Genomic DNA, 17,404 nt, shown 5'->3' on the forward strand with positions numbered 1-17,404 from the left:
ATTATCTACTTGGCACATCCTGCTGACCGTGATTATGAATTCTTTAGCCTGATCTCTGGCAGGAACTTGAGGGTGTTGATGATGAGGGTGTTCTTGCAGCCTCCTCTTGTACTGTTTATGTGTCCATCACCATTCATGATGGCTGAGGATCCAGCTGCTGTCAGATCATCTCTCTTTATCGACCGCACGCTGGTTATGCTGTTGAGCACACACATAGCCCTGTGTTGGGGCCTCTGTGTTGAGGTAGATCTGGTGCTGCTTCCCAGCATTCCGTGCAGTACTCTTTATTGAACCCGGCCTGACGACGATGGCAGAATGAGGGATTGTGGTCTACTGATTGTGGAGATGCCCAGATATGAACTTGTACCACCATCAATGCTCCCCTGACCCAAAACCAATTTCCACACTCCTGCCTCACCCCTCCCCTCCCATTGTAACAGGAATAGGGTTGTCTGTGTAAGTACGAGACTCCATATCCAGCATGTTATTCTCTGCAACTTCTGCAATCTCTGACAGGATCCTACCACTAGGCACAACTTTCCCTTCCCCCCAGCTGCTTCTCATAGGGATTAGTCTGCACGTGACTCCCTTGTCCATCCCCACTGATCCCCTCCCTGGTGCTTATCCCTGTGAGCATGACAAGTGCTACACCTCCTCCATCACCACTGTTAGGGCCCCAGACTTCTTCCAGGTGAAGCTACACTTCACCCGTGGGTCTTCCGGGGTCACCTATTGTATATCCAGTGCTCCTGGTACGGTCTCCTGTACATCAGGGCACCGCTTTGTCGAGCTCATCCACCACAACAGTCAATATCCCCCATTTCAATTTGACTTCCCATTCACATATCGACATGTTTGTCCACAGGCTCCTCTACTGCCACAATGAGTCCAAACTTAGGTTGGAGAAGCATCACCTCATATTCCATCTGGGTAGACTCCAACCTGATGGCATGAATATTGATTTCTCAAACATCCAGTAATCATTCCCCTCTATTCCCCTTCTCCCCACTCAGCTCTTCTCTCTTTCTCCATTTCCATTCTGTGAATTTTTCAGCTCTCTTTCCTTCTCTTGCCCTCTTGGCTTGCCTATCCTTCCCCTCTACTTTTGCACTTCCCTTTTTTCCATGAAACACTCTCCTTTCCTGCTAGACTCCTTCTTCTACGGCCCTTTCACCTCCCAGCCTCGTACTTCTCCCTTCCCCCACCCATCCATCTTCCCTCTCACCTTGTCTAACCTATCACCTGCCATTGTATAATCTTTACCATCCCTACCTTCTTATTATGGCTTCTGCCCACTTTCTTTCCAGTCCTGGTGAAGGGTCTCGGCCCCAAAAGTCTCCAGTTTATTCCCTTCCATCGATGCTGTCTGACCTGCTGAGTTCCTCCAGCATTGTGTGTGAGCTGCCAGGTCTGTCCATGTGGTAGGTTTGTAGTGCCACTTCCACACAATGAATGAAAGAGACAGTTGGATGTGTGATTATCAAACTCCACCCAAATCTATAACCTTTGCAACAAAAGATAATGAAATAACTATTGTTGCATCACCAATTTATCCAAGTGGCAAGGAAATAAGGCAGCAAACTGTGAAGTACTTCCCTGCTGTGAATACTGCCTGATTGATAGGTTCTTCAAAAATTACTCTATAGTAATTGTCACTCTACAATAATGCTGTCAAGCTATTTAAAAATGAAAAATAATTCTTAAGTGAATTATTAAAAATAATAGGTGCTCTACAAAGATACTCTGGAGCTTGTGACATTGAGTGTACCCATTCCAGCATCCTAAACATAAGCTGACAGGAATCTTATAGTTCAAAGTTCAAATTAAATTTAATTATCAAAGTATACTTTTTTTGTCATTATAAAGAACCCTGAAATTCATTTTCTTGCAGACATACTTAATAAATCTATAGAATGATAACCATAACAGAATCAGTGAAAGACCAACCAACGAGTGTGTTCAACTGGAGTGTAGTGAAGCGAAGCAGAATAAACGATGTAAAGACAGTAAGGTAGAAGGGCTGAAATGTGTGTACCTCAATGCAAGAAGCATCAGGAACAAAGGTGATGAACTGAGAGCTTGGATACATACATGGAATTATGATGTAGTGGCCATTACAGAGACTTGGCTGGCACCAGGGCAGGAATGGAATCTCAATATTCCCGGATTTCAGTGCTTTAAAAGGGATGGGGGGGGGAGGGGAGGAGGGGTGGCATTACTGGTCAGGGATACTATTACAGCTACAGAAAGGGTGGGTAATGTAGCAGGATCCTCTTTTGTGTCAATATGGGTGGAAGTCAGGAACAGGAAGGGAGCAGTTACTCTATTGGGGATATTCTGTAGGCCCCCTGGTAGCAGCAGAGATACAGAGGAGCAGATTGGGAGGCAGATTTTGGAAAGGTACAAAAATAACAGGGTTGTTATCATGGGTGACTTTAACTTCTCTAATATTGATTGGCACCTGATTAGTTCCAAGGGTTTAGATGGGGCAGAGTTTGTTAAGTGTGACCAGGACGGATTCTTGTCACAGTATGTGGACAGGCCGACTAGGGGGAATGCCACACTAGATCTAGTACTAGGTAACGAACCGGGTCAGGTCACAGATCTCTCAGTGGATGAGTATCTGGGGGACAGTGACCATCGCTCCCTGGACTTTAGCATTATCATGGAAAGGGATAGAATCAAAGAGGACAGGAACATTTTTAATTGGGGAAGGGCAAATTATGAGGCTATAAGGCTAGAACTTGCGGGTGTGAATTGGGATGATGTTTTTACGGGGAAATGTACTATGGACATGTGGTCGATGTTTAGAGATCTCTTGCAGGATGTTAGGGATAAATTTGTCCCGGTGAGGAAGATAGAGAATGGTAGGGTGAAGGAACCATGGGTGACAAGTGAGGTGGAAAATCTAGTCAGGAGGAAGAAGGTAGCATACATGAGGTTTAGGAAGCAAAGATCAGATGGGTCTATTGAGGAATATAGGGAAGCAAGAAAGGAGCTTAAGAAGGGGCTGAGAAGAGCAAGAAGGGGGCATGAGAAGGCCTTGGCGAGTAGGGTAAAGGAAAACCCCAAGGCATTCTTCAATTATGTGAAGAACAAAAGGATGACAGGAGTGAAGGTAGGACCAATTAGAGATAAAGGTGGGAAGATGTGCCTGGAGACTGTGGAAGTGAACGAGGTCCTCAATAAATACTTCTCTTCGGTATTCACCAGTGAGAGGGAACTTGATGATGGTGAGGACAATATGAGTGAGGTTGATGTTCTGGAGCATGTTGATATTAAGGGAGAGGAGGTGTTGGAGTTGTTAAAATACATTAGGACGGATAAGTCCCTGGGGCCTGACCGAATATTCCCCAGGCTACTCCACGAGGCGAGGGAAGAGATTGCAGAGCCTCTAGCTAGGATCTTTATGTCCTCGTTGTCTACGGGAATGGTACCGGAGGATTGAAGGGAGGAGAATGTAGTCCCCTTGTTCAAGAAAGGTAGTAGGGATAGTCCGGGTAATTATAGACCAGTGAGCCTTACGTCTGTAGTGCGAAAGCTGTTGGAAAAGATTCTTAGAGATAGGATCTATGGGCATTTAGAGAATCATGGTCTGATGAGGGACAGTCAGCATGGCTTTGTGAAGGGCAGATCGTGTCTAACAAGCCTGATAGATTTCTTTGAGGAGGTGACCAGGCATATAGATGAGGGTAATGCAGTGGATGTGATCTATATGGATTTTAGTAAGGCATTTGACAAGGTTCCACATGGTAGGCTTATTCAGAAAGTCAGAAGGCATGGGATCCAGGGAAGTTTGGCCAGGTGGATTCAGAATTGGCTTGCCTGCAGAAGGCAGAGGGTCATGGTGGAGGGAGTACATTCAGATTGGAGGATTGTGACTAGTGGTGTCCCACAAGGATCTGTTCTGGGACCTCTACTTTTCGTGATTTTTATTAACGACCTGGATGTGGGGGTAGAAGGGTGGGTTGGCAAGTTTGCTGACGACACAAAGGTTGGTGATGTTGTAGATAGTGTAGAGGATTGTCGAAGATTGCAGAGAGACATTGATAGGATGCAGAAGTGGACTGAGAAGTGGCAGATGGAGTTCAACCAAGAGGAGTGTGAGGTGGTACACCTTGGAAGGACAAACTCCAAGACAGAGTACAAAGTAAATGGCAGGATACTTGGTAGTGTAGGGGAGCAGAGGGATCTGGGGGTATATGTCCACAGATCCCTGAAAGTTGCCTCACAGGTGGATTGGGTAGTTAAGAAAGCTTATGGGGTGTTAGCTTTCGTAAGTCGAGGGATAGAGTTTAAGAGTCGCGATGTAGTGATGCAGCTCTATGAAACTCTGGTTAGGCCACACTTGGAGTTCTGTGTCCAGTTTTGGTTGCCTCACTATAGGAAGGATGTGGAAGCATTGGAAAGGGTACAGAGGAGATTCACCAGGATGCTGCCTGGTTTAGAAAGTATGCATTATGATCAGAGATGAAGGGAGCTAGGGCTTTACTCTTTGGAGAGAAGGAGGATGGGAGGAGACACGATAGAGGTTTACAAGATAATAAGAGGAATAGATAGAGTAGATAGCCAGCGCCTTTTCCCCAGGGCACCACTGCTCAATACAAGAGGACATGGCTTTAAGGTAAGGGGTGGGAAGTTCAAGGGGGATATTAGAGGAAGGTTTTTTTACTCAGAGAGTGGTTGTGTGTGGAATGCACTGTCTGAGTCAGTGGTGGAGGCAAATACACTAGTGAAGTTTAAGGGACTACTAGACAGGTATATGGAGGAATCTAAGGTGGGGGGTTATATGGGAGGCAAGGTCTGAAGGTCAGTAGAACATTGTGGGCCGAAGGGCCTGTACTGTACTGTACTGTTCTATGTTCTATGTTCAAACTGCAAATACAAAAAGAAGAAATAATAATAAATAAATAAGCCTGATGGCTCAAAAGCCTGATGGTTGAGGAGTAATAACTGTTCCTGAACCAAATGGTGTGAGTCCTGAGGCTGCTGTACCTCCTTCCTGATGGCAGCAGCGAGTAGAGAGTGTGACCTGGGTAATGGGTTCCCTGACGCTGGATGCTGCTTTCTTACAATCATGTTTCATGTAGATGTGCTCAATGGTTGGGAGGGCTTTACCCATGATGGTCTGGGCTGTATCCACTACTTTTTGTAAGAGACTGGGCCATATTCCATATATTTTGTAGGATCACTACTTTTTGAAGCAGTCTCTCTGTGCCTTCACTTTGGGGAGATTATATTGTATCAACCTGTAATGCAAAGACTAACTTATTTAATTACTTTAGTCTCTTTTCTGAACTGGTGTAGTTTTTCAATAATCACTATTTCAAGTGATGGGTCATCTCTCCCAACTGAGGGGGCAATGCTTCCAGCTATTGAAATAGATTAAATGAAGTTACTGTAGTTGAAATGAAACACATTTATACTGAGGAGTAAATTCTAACATTATAATTCTACAAAGGATTTCTAAGCATAAGAACAATTCTTACAAACTGGAAAACCATATTAGTGAGTAGCAGATGAACCAGCTGTCCATTGTAGAAAGAATATTCTGGAAAGGAATCTTCTTGGAATGAGGTTGCAGAGTGGACTCTGTCCATCTCCATAACTCCTCTCCACTTCTATAGATATTGATGATGAAATCTCCTGCATGTGCTGTTTTCACATCTGCATGCAGGAGCATCATATTAACACAGACAATATCAGTTAAGTCAATGGTAGGTTTCATGAGCCTGGACAGCATTGTTTCTCAAGGGGGTCAAGGAGGTGGGTAAATACTAAAGATTAACAGTGAGCATCTTCGACCTTGGACAGTTTATACAGAAGTGCTAAAAAGTTCAGTTTAGTGCAGAGCCTCCTGAGCTGGATAGTGAATATCCATTACAAGCTTTTTAAATGTACAGCTGCTTCTCTTTGTTGTTATTGTTGCAGATATTTTGAGTTTGTTTAGAGAGGGATTTGAGTCATTCAGCATGGAGACAGGCTTTTTTAGCCCACCTGGTCTATGCCAACTTAGATTCCCATCTAATCTTCTCCAATTTTCCTGTACCTGGCACACAAACCTTTCCTACACACGTACTGTACATGTCCAAGGACTGGTTAAATGTGGTCAATGTGTCTGCTTCAACCACATCTTCTGGCAATTCATTTCATATACTGACCACCCCCGGGTGAAAAATTTCTACTAAATTTCTCCCACCTTACCTTATTCTAGTTCCCCCTAATTCTGATTCCCCAACCCTTGGAAAAAAACTGTGTGCATTGATCAAATCAATTCCTCCTGTGGTTTTACACAGCTGTATAAAATCATCCTTCATTCTTCTGAAACCCCCTGGTTTCCTTGGCAGTGTAAGTCTGGGGAAGACGGTCTCAAGTTCCACCAAACTCGTGAGACCGAGACGGTTTGTCCCACCCCAAACCCCGCTTTGTGTGGATGCTGTTACAAATTAGTGCCATGAAATAACCAGAAGTATACTGCATACGATTAAAGGAATTATATTATTAAATCGTAACTAAAGGGTTAGTAAAGAATGACAAACAGAAAAGGGCCCATTCTAACTAAACAGTGAAATGTGCAAAAGTTGGAGCTGATCTTGAACTTCTCTGTCACTCACACACTGGGCCCTGGGTCAGTGTGAACACCCTCACCACCTTCCGAACGTCACTCACGCACTGGGCCCTGGGTCAGTGTGAACACCCTCACCACCTTCCAAACGTCACTCACGCACTGGGCCCTGGGTCAGTGTGAACACCCTCACCACCTTCCGAACGTCACTCACAATCTATCTCCAACAAACAGGTCTCCCACTGGATCATAGGCTATGACTGGTTCTCCTCAGCATCTTCTCTCTTCATATCCTCTCGAACAAAAGCCCAAGACCAACCTTATTGTCCCTCAACAAGAAAACCTCCCGCTAATTGGATGGCACACATTCCACATCGTCCCTTATCTTCAACAATAACCCAAACAGGCTGACAGCAGAACAGACTGATCTTACAGAGCTGTTAATTGAAGTACCTACAGTATAACAGTAAAGATGTGAACCAGGGTACAACACTTCTCTTCACCAATGAAAACTGTCTCAACTTGCACAACCTCTCTCCATCGTTCAGTCCTGGCAAAGTCCTTATAAATCTACTCTGCACTGCTTCCAGCTTAATGGCATCCTTCCTATATCAGAGTGACCAAGACTGAATGCAATATTCCTAATGCAACCTCACAGATGTCTTGTGCAAGTGTGACTTTGGGAAGTGGCTTCAGTGAAGCACTGGGCAGTGTTTGCAGAATTAAATCACTTCTTTACCTTTGACGGGTTGCGTCTTTGTTTTTCAGTGAGCTGAAGCAGAAACTAAATGAAGAGGGCAACAAGTGCACCATCCTCTCCAAGCAGGAAAAGTTCAACAAGAACTGCTGCATTCGCTGCTGCAGTGCTTTTACATTCCTAATCAACAGCAAGCACCCATGCTCTGACTGCAAGTTCAACATCTGCAAGAACTGCGGTGCCTACAGCAAGAAGGAGAAGGCCTGGATCTGCACCGTGTGTCATCAGGCCAGGTATGTGCTCTTCACCCAGGGTGAATTCTGCCCATTGTCTCACCCCTGCCTCTCACGATGATCATCACCGTAACTTACACTCTCTGGACTTTGACATTCCTCTAGCTCTCCCTCTGTGAATGTCCCCAATTATTCCATCATTGTCGTCCATGCCAAGCTTGGGGCTTACCAGTTTACTGCGAAAACTTTAAACATTCTTTTCAAAGGTGCATTGGATGATGTTTCTTTGCTCAAGAGTTTATGCTGGCTAATTCAGTTATTCACTGCTAATACTGTGAAATAAAAATTGTAACTCTCAGGAATATTGTCCTGGTAATGGCAGTAGATGCCATAATATTTCGATGGATCTGATGTGATTAGTGTGATTAAAACACTTCCTTGTACACTTCTGAGTCCTAATATCAAACTGACCCAGATACAGCTTATAGTCACATGTTCCAGATGTAGCTTCCTGCCTGTTAAGTTGCCCAACTCTACCCTTTTTTATACCATAAATCATAACAATAGAGCATAAAAAGCGGCCCTTCAGTACACCACGTTCATGCTCGTGCCCATCTTTGCGTACCCTTGAAGTCATTAAACTCTACTTCACCTGATTTCCTTGACCTGAAATGGTTTTTGGTCAAACAGCATTGGATTTAAATTTTTTCTTTTTGTTTCCAAATGGTTCAATGGCCTTGAGTCTTCATTTATCTTCTCTAGTTAAGTTCAGCTAACTCTCAGTCTCCATCACATAAGCAATATTTAATCACTTCATGATTAGCCGCAGTGCCTTCCAACCCCTATGTGCTAAGGAATTTGGCATTCCTTTCTGAAGCTTCGTTACCCAAGTTTTTGACAGTATTACCCCTGTGTGGCTCAGTGTGCCTCTTGTTTGATTGTTGAGCCAATGGAAAGCAATGGGATGTTTTGGAGCAGAAAGGGTGCTGTAAAACTACATCTTGCTTCTGATGCTAATAAACTGTTGAATCGATCTTGACCTGTCTCTCCCCTCTTCATGCAACAAGTTAGATTCAATGTCCAGACTGGGAAGTGCTTCATTGTTGGCCAGGTGTCCATGTTTGTAAAATTATCTGACTCTGTAATAGTAATATTTTACGAACTCTGTTGATAAGAGTAGTGAATCCAAGATATTGTGAACAGATAATGAAACATCTGAATTTCATGCCGTTGAAAGACACAATGATGCACATCTCCAATCTAATTAGATTTAGACAACAGTGGCTGCTGTTGTCAAATTTTATCACCAACTATAGTCACAAAACTTTCATATCTATGAATGTGTGCAGCATTGAATTCTGGCACTTGATTAAAGAGTCAATAGAGCAATGTACTGTTAAATCTGCAGCCTTGCCACCTTGTCAAGCTTTCAGATGCTCTAACAAAATTTACCTGAGCAAGTTTTCCAGCAGCTTCTGTAAATTGTAAAAATAATGTGCTGATAATGTAAAGCCTTTGGAAGCTTGAAGAAACTGAGAAAGTTCAGACAGATCCTTTCTCGTTCTTTACAGCAGCTTCTGGATGCGGCAAAGGACCATTGTCAATGAGGTTCTTTCGAAGGGTTGACACCTTATGTCAACTGATGACTTGAAGGCTTTTTAGACATGTCATTTCATTGCTATACTGTCTTGAGTAAAACAAATACAGATCTCTAACAGATATTTTATCCTTTATTTATTGAACTATATTTATTGAGATATATAATTCCCTTGGCATTGTTTATGGGAAATCCAGCTTTTAGAATAAGTAATAGGCCTAGGAATAGAACAAATTGACTTGGGCTATGTTTAATGAGTTGAATTTAGATTGCAACGTTGCAAAACAGGATTTAATGATGTACCATCTGTAGTAACCTGTTCTCCAAATTCCCTGCGTTTCTTGTAGTTCTCTTAAATCAAGTTTCCCTGAGAGAATATGTCTCAGCATAAACACAATGTGATTTCTATCAGTTCAAGCAGTTCTCTCTTAATATGTAACAATAACAACATGATTGGAAGCAAAACAATACAAGATCAAGTCAAGTCAAGTCACTTTTTATTGTCATTTTGACCATAACTGCTGGTACAGTACACAGTAAAAATGAGACAACGTTTTTCAGGACCATGGTGCTACATGAAACAATGCAAACACTACACTGAACTACGTTCACTGAGAGAATGAAAGACATAGGCGTTCAGAAGGATCTGTGATTCCTTGGACACCAATCACTGAATATTCTCATGTAAGTGGGGAAACCAATTAAAATGGAAAATGGAAATTTGACTATTATTGCACAGGAGTTTGAAGGGATTTGAGTATCAGAATGAAGATATTTTACTGCACTTACACAGGGCCCTGGTAGATCTGCACCTGGACAATTGAGTCACTTGCTCAGGTCTCCATACCTAAGGAAGGATATACTTGATTGACAGGGAGGGAAGAGGTTATCTTGCAAGGACGGATCAAGCACACTGAGTCTATACTCTTCAGTTTAAAGGGAAGAGAGGTTATGGAGTCACATGGTATGGCAACGGTTCACCAAGTCAATGCCAACTATTAGTGCAGGATTAGTTTTATTCTACCCTCATTCCCCTCAATTACCCCCAGACTGTCACCGCGGTTCAGATACGGCCCAAGTGCGGAGTGAGAGATACTGAAGCAGGTCGATAGTTCACAAAACTTTAACGCGAACAGTGTTCAAGGGAAAATAAAACAATAAATTCTAGGTCAAACAGAGCCGTTAACTGAAACTCTCAAACGGAAAACAGAGCCTATACTGTGGCTGAAAAGAACATCTAATTATTAAATGAATACCGCGAGTCTTCACAGTCAGTTGACTCCACAGTCCAATTTCTCAGGCAAGGTCGATGCAAAACAAAAGCGAAGCATTGCTGTCCTCTGTCCAGGTCTCGACAAGCACTACGAAGACAAGTATGGAATTAGATACTATCATGATTAAATAATAATTATCTGACACGTGGAAATTCACAAGCACAATTGCTGTATCTACTGCGCTGCCGAATCCGTGGTTGTGACACAGACTCTATTATTTACCTACATACTGGGGGTCATTTTATAGTGGCTGATTAACCAATCAGCCTGTACACTCCTTTGAGATGTGGGAGGAACCTGGTCCTCCCAAAGGAAGCCAAGCATGCACAGGGAGACTCCACGCAGACTGTACCTGTGGCCAGGATTGAAGCAGAGTTGCTAGAAATGTGAGTCAGCTGTGCCAGTGTGAGATACTCTCACTGAGCCACCAAAAACGGGGCTGAAGGGGCTGGATACAGGGTAAGTTTCCCAGATGGGGTTTGGAGAACAAAACACAGGACCAGCCATTCAGAACTGAGGTGCCCAGAGAGTGGGTGGGTGTGGAGACAAGACAAAGGCCAATAGATTTTTAGGTATTATGATTGGTGCAGGAAAGTGGTGCTGACGTTGAGGATCTTATTGAATGCTGAAGCAGGTAGAAAGGCTGAAGAACATATTTCTCAGTTTCCTCCTGGCAGAGAAATTATTCCAGTGAAGATAATTTGAAATATTATTTTGCCTTTATTTATCTGTCATAAATTTGCTGGCCCTCCCTGGGTTATGAAGAACATCTGGGAGACAGGTGGGATGGATTTACTGCCTGCTGTAGGCTGCAGGCAAGTTCAGCCAGTGGGACCAGGGCATTTCCATGTACCTTCTATCCCCACCATCTCCACCCCAGCTATGACCTGTAACAAGTGGGTTGAGCAAGGCTAGGAGTGCTGAACAGCCATTCTTCCTGTATATGGTCACTGTCCCACCACAGATTTTTCTGCGACCCTCTTCCACACACTATGTGCATTCATTTCTGACTTGCAAACTGAGCTTTCAGGAACGGAACCCATCATAAGCTGGGGACTGCCCATAAGTAAGACTTATTAGGCTGCAAAAGGAAGAATCTCTTTTTCAGGATTACAGTTGCGATCACTGTTTTCTACTGTCCTATACAGAGTCTGTAGATTTAGGCAAAATGAAGCTTAGCTTTCCTTGATTCCTTCTGTGGCATCAGATTGACCCTGCTTGATGTTAAATGATTGATTGCAATGGATTGAAGGCTTGGATATGCTTTGTGGATGCATTGAAAGTGATTGATAAAGGATGAAATGACAATAGGATGGATTAATTGAAGGGATATCACATAGAAATATTCAATATACTTGACATGACCATTTAATTCTTGGTTTCATGGATTGAATGCACTTGATGCTACAAGTCAATATGTTTGATGAAGTGATTGATTGCATATGATTTAAAAAATCCAGTCCTTAGGAATCTGTGATTCAACATGGGGATGATGTGACATTTGATGCATTAAATCAACATATTTTGATGTGATGTAACAACTTAATAATTTTGATGCGAAGTTTCACGGTGCTTGGAGTGATAATTTTCTGCTTTTGATTGGGCAATTCAATGTTTATCCCCATTATGTCTACTTGCCAGTCCTATTCCCACTCATATAATCCTATGCCTTTTGTCTTTGATTTGGTGATGTGTGCTTAATGCCAGCATTTGGTGCATTCGATACCACATTTGAATTCCATTTGTTACAAAGGTTAAACACATCTGACGTAATGAATCAGTGCTCTTGATTCAATTATATTATAATTCAATGATTTACCAAGTCCAATGTGACAGATGGATCTGTTTAAATACAATAATTGAACGTTTGAGTAAAATCTGCCCAGTTTGCTGATCTCCTGAATTATTCACTGATGTTCATTATTCATTAAAATATTCATAGATATTATCTATAGGGAGAAATGAACAGTTGGTGTTTCTGGCTAAGACCCTTCATCATGACGTGGAGACTCTGTTGAAACGTTGTAGGTGCAGTCAGATAGACTATTCACAGGGACTGAGTAAGGATTACAATGCAAGGATCTGCATTTACCATCTAGGATGATGTTCCAGTGGAATACTGTGGGAGTGCTCTGCTGTTAGAGATTTCATCTTTCAGAAGGGGTAGTAAACTAAATCTCATTTTCTCTCAGAGGGCATAAAGCTATCCCAAGGCATCATGTCAAAGCCTATCAGAGGAATTCTCCTCATGTTCTAGGTGGTATGTATCTGCAATGTCATTTTGATTGAAAGTCATGTATATTCCCATCTGCATAAGTAGATGTATGCACAGGTACACTGAAAAACATCCTTGCCACAATATCACAGGCACATGGCATCAGTGACACAACATTCACAAGGAAAACATAAATTCCCCACAATTTTCACAAGGAATACCAGAATTAGAGCAAAGAACAAAATCTATTGTAGTGGTCAAAGTTGTCATAGTGTTGCTATAATGAAGTAGTGTTTAGAGTTCAAGAATCAAATGGTCAAAGAAGTCGTTTTTCCTAAACCTGATGGTGTGGGACTTCAGGTTTCCATACCTGCTGCCCAATGGTAGCAGCAAGAAGATGGCATGGACCGGATGGTGAAGATCTTTGATAATAGATGCTGAGTACTTGAGGTAGCAGCTCGTGGAGATACGACCTGGATGTGTTCATGTTGTATTGGTCAGAGTCCACTACTCTCTGCAGTTTCTTACGTTCCTGCACATTCTAATTGCCGTACTCAACGATGATGCAACCATTCAGGGTAAGTTCAATGATATATAGTAGTGTTCAGTTATATGCCAGACCTCATAACCTTCCGAAAAGTAAAGACACTGGTTAGTAATTACTGTGTAATGTGCTATAGTGCTGCTGCAAAACAATACACTGCACAAAACGTATCAGTGAGAACTAAGTTTATTCTGATTCAAAGCTAACACTCGCTCGATAGACACTGCCCAAACTGCTGAGTATTCCAGTGTTTACGGGTCTTATCTCAGATGTTTGGCTGCTACAATTTTGATTTTCATTCGTTGGTAATATGGGAGTAAACCTTCGCCCTTTTGTATTTCCATAGTGTGACCAGAACAAGCTGCCTCTGTATTTTCCTATAATCCAGTGGATTTTTCTTTTACTTTTGTCCTTGAGATTATCCAGCATGTTGGCAGGTAACTAATATTGAACAACTGGTGTGTGTATTTTACTTTAGTGGTTCTTATTTAGTTTTCTGCTTTGTTTATTGTTTTTCATTTCTTGCAACTCTTTCCATTATTTCTTGAACATTCCCAGTCCCCATTTGCTACCAAAGCTGCTTGTCCTCTTTGTTTTTATCCCATTAAACAGTTTTTCTCCTGTTAACCTCCTTTATCCAAAATACATAAATAATTCAGACAATCATTAACACAAGGCAAGTTAAGTTTATTTGTATAGCACTTTTCAAATGCAAAGCAGTTCAAAGTGCTTTACATAGAACAAGATATCAAAATCAAGCACCAAATTTCAGACCATATAAAAGAGAATAAAATCACATAAAAATAGATATGATAAATAGATTAAAAAGGCATCACAGTTACAGTGCAGGAGATTCTAATTAAAAGCTACAGTGAAAAGACAAAGTTTAAGCCTCAATTTAAAAGAGCTTAAATGTGGGGCAAACTTCAGATACTCTGAAAGGTTATTCCAGATGCATGGAGCCTAGTAACTAAAAACTGCTTCACCATGTTTAGTTTTGACCCTGGGGACGGTTAGCACACCCACCTCAGATGAAGTTCCTTTCCAGTCAACTTCGGCCAGTTCCCCTCTCATGCCAACGTAATTTCCTTTATTCCACTGAAATTCTGGCACATCGGGTTTTATTTTTTCCCTCTCAAATTTCAATGTGAACTGGATGATATTGTGTCCTAGCCTATTGAACCTATTTAACCTCTTTCTATACCTCAGGTCGGCAGGTCCTGGCAATATCCTTGTAAACTTTCTCTGCCCTCTTTCTATCATTTTTCAGTCTAATCTTTCTGTAGGTAGGTGACCAGAATCACACACGATACTCCAAATTATGCCTCACCAATGTCGTATGCAACTTTATCATAACTTCCCAACTGTAGTCAGTACTTTGGTTTACAAAGGCCATTGTGCCAAAAGCTCTCTTTATGATCCTATCTACCTGTGCACCACTTCCAAGAAATTATGGATCTGTATGCCCAGATCCCTCAGATCTACCACATTCCTCGGTGTACCCTGTGAAAGATCTACCCTGTGTCCCCTCCCAAAGCTCAACACCTCATACTTGGCTGTTTTAAATTCCTTCTGCCATTTCCAGCTGGTCCAGATCCTGCTGCAAGATTTGATAGCCTCCCTCTCTGTCCACCATACCCTCAATCTTCTTGTCATCTGCAAATTTGCAGTTCTAGTTAACCACATTATCATCCAGATCATTGATAGTATCAGCTTATCACCCAGAACCTTATGAAGCTCCAGTGCTGTGAATAATTGTGTTGGAGATGTTGTTGCCTATCTTTACTGATAGTGTCTGTTGGTCAGAAAGTCAAGGATCCAGTTGGACAGAGAGGCATTAACTCCCTGGGTCTGGAGTTTGGTTATGAGTTATATAAAACTGTAATAAAAATAAGTCGCAATTGATTTAATATAATATTGTGGTTTCATTGAACAATAATTAATTTATTTTAAGAGTTCTTCATAAATAGTTTACAAAAGGTTATGAAGTGTCATATTTGGTTTACTGGGTAAAATATTGACAACACACACAAAATGCTGTAAGAACTCAGTGCTCAGATTTCCAACATCTGCAGATTTTCTCTTGTTTGTGAAAATATTGAACAGAGCCATTTCATTACATATTTCAAAGTAAGATCAGATTTGAAGAAGTAACCCTTTGTAGTTTGTTTGTTCTGGTACTGACACAGGTTTACCGTCTAGTTGGAATTCATCCCTCATTATTGCAGTGCTGCTTACACAGATGCACCTGATTAAAATTCTGTAATAAATGTCCGCATAGTTTGAGGGGTTCATTGTTTCCCATATATATATATGATTCATGGATGGAATGAAATTGACACTGGTAATTTATCGGATTTGCTGTTTATTACTCTGGGACTGAGTTAATAGGTTTTCTTTTCTTTTTAATGGATCTTTCAATTCGCTGAGCCTCTTGGCCATTTTTGTTGCATAAAACATGAGATGCAAAGAGAATATCCAAAGCTTCCATTAAATGAAGATTCCATTTTCATTCATCAGGTTGAAACCAAGACAGCCACCCATGTTATCCTGGAGTAATCTGACCAGCTGAGCTGATAAAGGACCATGCCAGGGAAGATAATGAGGGTTCAGATTTCCACTTTCAATACTTAATGTTTTTTGCTGATTGACATATATGGAAGTGAAAAACATTGTGTTTTCTGGATGAGATCTGCTTCTACAAATGTAAATTTGAAGAAGAGCAAGTGTATACCGCATGCTGTCCTGACCAATATTTACTTTTCACTCGCTATCGCTAAACGATGATCATTCGGCAAAACATCAGAACTTGCTCTGCACTATTTGGCTGTCAATTTACCCACAACAGTAATTCCACCTCAAAGGAACTTCCTCGGCAGTAACAAGCTTTGTTCCATGAAGTAGGATAAGGGGATAAAATTGTATCTGTTTCTTTAAGTGGTTTGCAAACATGAATTAGTTGCAAAAGTAGCCCATTCAATCCTTCATGTATAATAGTCTGACTATAACCTCAATACCACATTCCTGCCTTCTCCTTGCAATTTATCCTCAAAAGTCTTTTAATCCCAGCCTTAAAGACATTCTTAGACTTTGAGAAAAAGTGTTCCACGCACTCTGCTACATTCAAAGTTCAGAGTAAATTTACTATCTAAGTACATACTGTATATGTTACCGTAACAACCCTGAGATTCATTTTGTTGCAGGTATTTACAGTAGAAGAAAGGAATACAGTAGAATCAATTAAAATCTACACACACAGATTGACAAGCAACCAATGTGCAAAAGAAAACAAACGGTGCAAATACCAAAAACAATTAAGTTAGAAAACAAACAAGCAAGCAAGCAAACAAGTAATACCAAGAACATGAGCTGCAGAGACCCTGGAAGTGAGTCTGTAGTTTGTCTTCATTGTTGAGGTGACTGAAGTTATTCACAATGGTTTTGGGGCCTGATGATTGAAGGGTAATAACTGTTCCTGAACCTGGTGGTCTGGGACCTAAGGCTCCTCCACCTTCTTCCCAATAGCAGCAGCAAGATGAGAGCATGGCCTGGATGGTGGAGTCCTTTACAATTAAAGCTGCTTTCTTGTAGCTATGATCCTTGTAGATATGTTCAACGGTGTGGGGGAGGAGGTACTTTTCCAATGATGGAACGGGCTGTATCACTGCTTTTTGGAGGTGTTTCTATTCCTGAGCATTGGTGATTCCATATCAGGCTATGATGCAACCAGTCAGGATGCTGTCCATTTTTAGATGAGATGCTGAATGTGCAAACTTCTAAGAAATTCGAAGCACTGCTTTCTTTAAAATGACACTTATGTGGTGATAGCAGGACAGAGCTTCTGAGATGATAACACCAGGAATTTAAAGTTACTGATCCTCTCCTCCTTGATGCCCTAATGAAGTCACTCATGGAGCCACGATTTCTTCCTCATGTAGTCAATAATCAGCTCTTTGGTTTTGCTGACATTGAATGAGAGGTTGTTGTTGTGGCACCATCCAACCAGATTATCAATTTCCATCTGATAGGCCAACAACAGTGGTGTTATCAGCAAACGGGAATATAGCATTGGAGCTGTACACCAGCCAGTTTATTAGGATGGGTCAGCCACGTACACCATCTGGGCCAGATGCTTTCTGTAGGATAGTCTCATGTTGACATCAGAGACGGGGTCGTTGGAGGCTTTGAAAGTTTGCTAAGGTGCCCCCACATTTTGTTGGTCAAATCGAACATAAAGGCATTGAACTTATCTGGGAGTGAAACGTTGTTGCCATATACT

General features: G+C 41.7%; 1 protein-coding gene across 2 annotated transcripts in view; it reads left to right on the forward strand.

Moving 5' to 3' along the window:
* Positions 1 to 17,404, forward strand: part of myripb (myosin VIIA and Rab interacting protein b) — a 505,729-nt gene that overhangs the window by 122,903 nt on the left and 365,422 nt on the right. For both annotated transcript variants that reach the window (XM_063069391.1, XM_063069392.1), the window contains exon 3: positions 7,334 to 7,555. In XM_063069391.1, coding sequence (XP_062925461.1) covers positions 7,334 to 7,555 — 222 coding nt within the window. The remainder of the gene's footprint in view (positions 1 to 7,333; positions 7,556 to 17,404) is intronic.

Source organism: Mobula hypostoma, chromosome 17 (assembly GCF_963921235.1).
Source record: "Mobula hypostoma chromosome 17, sMobHyp1.1, whole genome shotgun sequence".
Taxonomy (NCBI): domain Eukaryota; kingdom Metazoa; phylum Chordata; class Chondrichthyes; order Myliobatiformes; family Myliobatidae; genus Mobula; species Mobula hypostoma.